This window comes from Lactuca serriola, chromosome 1, assembly GCF_051521515.1.
Source record: "Lactuca serriola cultivar US96UC23 chromosome 1, Lser_US96UC23_V15, whole genome shotgun sequence".
Taxonomy (NCBI): Eukaryota; Viridiplantae; Streptophyta; class Magnoliopsida; order Asterales; family Asteraceae; genus Lactuca; species Lactuca serriola.
The window spans coordinates 216,924,813-216,928,935 of NC_136408.1; the positions used below are offsets into that span (position 1 = coordinate 216,924,813).

At 35.0% G+C, this 4,123-nt stretch overlaps 1 protein-coding gene across 1 annotated transcript; it reads right to left on the minus strand.

Annotated features, from left to right (window-relative positions):
- Nucleotides 1-326: 326 nt before the first annotated feature.
- Nucleotides 327-1,961, minus strand: LOC145049352 (acyltransferase Pun1-like). Its single transcript, XM_078997774.1, has one exon. It carries the CDS (start codon nt 1,876-1,878, stop codon nt 523-525), a length of 1,356 nt encoding a protein of 451 aa, XP_078853900.1. The 5' UTR covers nt 1,879-1,961; the 3' UTR covers nt 327-522.
- Between the last annotated feature and the right edge of the window lie 2,162 nt (nt 1,962-4,123).

The following is a 4,123-nucleotide window of genomic DNA, read 5'->3' on the forward strand; positions in this document are numbered from 1 at the left end:
TATTTTTGAAATAAATATTATTTAATTTTTGATTTGTTTCAATTTTTAAAATTAAAGACATCTACTTATATTTATATATATATATATATATATATATATATATATATATATATATATATATATATATATATATATTAAATTGCAGTAAATAAGTTTCTTCATTTCTTATTTTAAACTTGTATATTAAAAAAAAAATTATGTTTACATTTTAATTTAATGTTTAATCTTTTTTTAAATCAACCCGTGTAATACACGGTCTCACACCTAATTTATTGATATAGACGTATACTTTGACTTGAATTGCCTACACTTTTTTCTATTACAAATTGATATAAAACTTCAATTACATACCATTAAAATAACAATTAGAGCGAAATTTTACATATAATGAACGCCATTTTCAAATACCAATGCCAGATCTAGTCCCTTTATGACCAAATATCTTGCACTAGTAAATGGTCGTGGCCTCGTGGGATTGTTTTTAACGCATATGCGGTTATTGATACATATGAAAAAATAAATCTAGATAATTTGGCAAAATGACAGCATCTCCTTGTCATTCTCGAATATTTCCATGTCTTCTTTTTCCAAAACCACTAGCGCCTCGATACCATCTCCATCCGGAGTATCCGTCAACAGGAAACCAATCCGATCTGCGGACCTAACTGCTAATGACGCACCCATAGGCTTCCCCCACCCAAAATCCACTTTGTTATAAGGGAACCCACATAAACTCGAACACCAATACGATCTCTGAATAACATCCTCTATATCTTCGTTTCCAAGTTTTAACTTCAACGTTTTAAAGTTCTCAGCAGCATGTTCCACACTTGGAATACCTTCAAGTTGCGACTTTTCTTTCTTCATCTCCTCAACCATCACACTTAAAGAAGTTTCACTTGCCTTCCTCGTAGGTATCATCATGATCCCCACGAAATTTCCCACCATCGTTTGGGGCAGCTTTTCGACAAATTTGTTACGTATATCCACTGGCATAAACAAATAAGATGGCTTAAAGCAACCTGCTTTTGAGGTGGCTGCTGCCACAGCGGTTTTATACAGTAAAGAGGTCAACACTTCAACCCGTGTAGGGTTTTTAATAGGTGATGTAGATCCAGCTAACGATAAGGCGTTGACTTTGTTCTTGAGATCGCTTAATTTTGTGTTAGGGAAAACGAATTTCTTTGTGACACGATTGTCATACCCTTGACTGATAACCTGAGCTTCGGAAAGAATAGAACTTATACTCGGGGAATGAAGGAAACGAGGGTTAAGGGGTTGTACCTCTTCGTGCTCAGTTGAACCATAACGTGTCACCGAAGCCCAATGACTTATAAATGAGACTAAAGTGCAGCCATCACCGATTTTGTGTGACATAGACAATCCCACAATGACTCCACCACAGGAAAAGTGATTGAGTTGAACCCCAATGAGACTCTTACTATGAGGAGAGTTGTCACAAAACAGACCATCGGCAAAAAGTTGCTCTACGGTTTCATCTTGTTCACTGATACAATGCTGGAACGTTTCCAGTTGGCTATCATTTTTGGCTTCAACAAATACAACTCCCTCATCGTTACAATCAACATAAGGTGTTGTGGGAGTTTGTAACGTTCCTGCAAAGGGGTAGTATCGTGCTAGGCTCTGTGACAACGATTTCTTCATCTTCTGGGCTTTATCATGAGCTGATAAATTGCTGTTGTCATTGTTTGAGTAGTAGAGAATCAGTGGCATGTACGTGTGTTGGGCTAATTTATCAATTGAGGAAAGATTATAAGTGTGGAGATGAGAAGGGGTTACACATGAAGGCTTAATTGTTTCTCGCGAGATAATGGTGTGAAGTTGCCTTCTTCCTAATCGTAGGAGCTTCCCTATCATTCTGGTTTAATGGCTTCGAAGGTAAGACTTTGTTTTAGCGTTGAATCATTATATATATGTACCTGGTGAGATAGTCAAGAGTGCCACCCCATTAGTTCAAATGAATGGAAAGTGTATATATTTTAAATATTAACCGTTATGGCAACTTGCTTTCCCATGCATTCCAGATTGATTAGTTGCCCATTTGACTTCCTTGATAGGTTCACATGGTGCAATTTGTAGTGTTAATTACGGTTCTTGGAATCAGTTGCCCAACTGCCTTTCTTGATTAATTAATTGACTTGGTGCAAATTCCAATATGGTGATCAAGATCCCTTGGTGATCTTGGTAAGGTACGCAGGAAAATCAACCTATATAATAAAATAATTGAAAACCCTTGGTATATGGAGTGAGTAGAATTGAATTGAATGAAGCATAACATAACACAACAAAATTGGACTTAACTAAAAATATTATATACTACGGATGAAACTGGGTCCAAACCGGGCCCGGATGACCCAGACCCGGAAACTGGTTAACATGATTTAGTAGAACCGGAAGTTATACTGGGTCGGTTCGGTTCCGGGTACGGAACCGGGTAAAGTCGGTCTAGAACCGGTAAACCCAAAAATATCAAAGTGGGTAGGGTGAAACCGAATAGAGTGAGTTGAGAACCGGAAAAAATAGAAATACAATTTTTTTTTTTACTTAGTGTTTTGATATCTTACGTTTAGAGGAATATAAGTCACTTAATACATATGCAAATAAGGTGTTTTTGGAGTCTAAAACTAAAGCCAAACATTGAACTCCATTTTTTAAAATTATTCGGCCTGAACAGAATTATAACGAAGCGGGTATGACAGTTTAAAGTGAACTAAAAATTCAGCACACTGTAGTAGTAGGAACAAAACAGATTTTATATCTCATGTTTAGAGGGCTGTAAGTCGCTCAATAAATATGAAAATACGGTGTTTCTTGAGTCCACAAATAAGGTCAAACAGTGATCTACAATTTTTAAAAAAAAAATATCAGCCCGAACCTACTAGAACGAAACACATATAACAGTTTAAAGTCGAGTAAAATTTCATCAACAATACAATAACAGCAACAAAACAAATTTATTATCTCATGCTAAGAGGACCGTAATTTACTCAACACATACGCAAATAATGTGTTTTTGGAGTCTACAACTAAAGTCAAAACACTGAACTACAATTTAAAAAAAAATCAATCTGAACGAACTTATAAGGAAGTGGATATGACATTTTAAGTCAAACTCAAAAGACACCATAATTCCTTTATATTCTTGTTTTTATGGAACTAATCTTTCACTTCATGATGTTACCAAAAGAATACAAGTTCAAAAATCATGATTCAAGTTCAAAAACATGTTTCTCGGTTTACCCGATTGCGATTCTTGTACTCGGTTCCTGTTCTTTTATCCGGTTCCAGTTCTTTACTCGGTTCAGCTTCTTTTACATGGTTTACCCGGACCCGATAGACCCATACCTGGAATACCTGAATCTCGGATAAGGGTATTACTAAAAACCCAAAACCCATACAAGTTTAGTATATTTCGGTTCAACCGGTTTCAGTTCGTGTCCGATTTTCCAGTTCTAAATCTCATCCTTATTATATACCCAACATTTGGTTTGACTAGCACACGACGGGACAATACATTAAAATTACATAATTACTCTTCGTATATTATTATTATTATTATTATTATTATTATCTCCAAAGCATTAGACCCTTGCGGAGCTGCATACATCCACCGCCTCTTTATCTTCTTCCACTGTACGATTTCCTTGCCTTTCAACCACCGCCTTTCAAACAATCAAATATCCGAATGTGATATTATAATAATCATATTTGTAGTCTACAAATGAAAACAATTGATTATCCAATTGTATTTTCACTAATCATTTCGAAGTCGTTGTAAATTACAAAATATTGCATTTCTTATATACACAGTAAGTTGCAGCTTTTCTTTTCCTGTAAAAAGTGAAAAACTAAAGTTTGAAGGAAATCTTCGTGAACAGAGACCACGATCGTTTTTTAAATTAGTTTTAAATTATTATTTATCATATTTCTATATTATATATAAACTTATTAGTGCTATTTCGAATTTTTCTAATGAGTCGTTGTTTTAGGAGTCGTTAATTGAGACATTGCCAATAATAAAACCGATGAATACAATGAGTGTGTTTCTATCATTAGAAGTTTGTTCCATCTTGTTCCACCATGTTGGGTGGGATTAAAATTT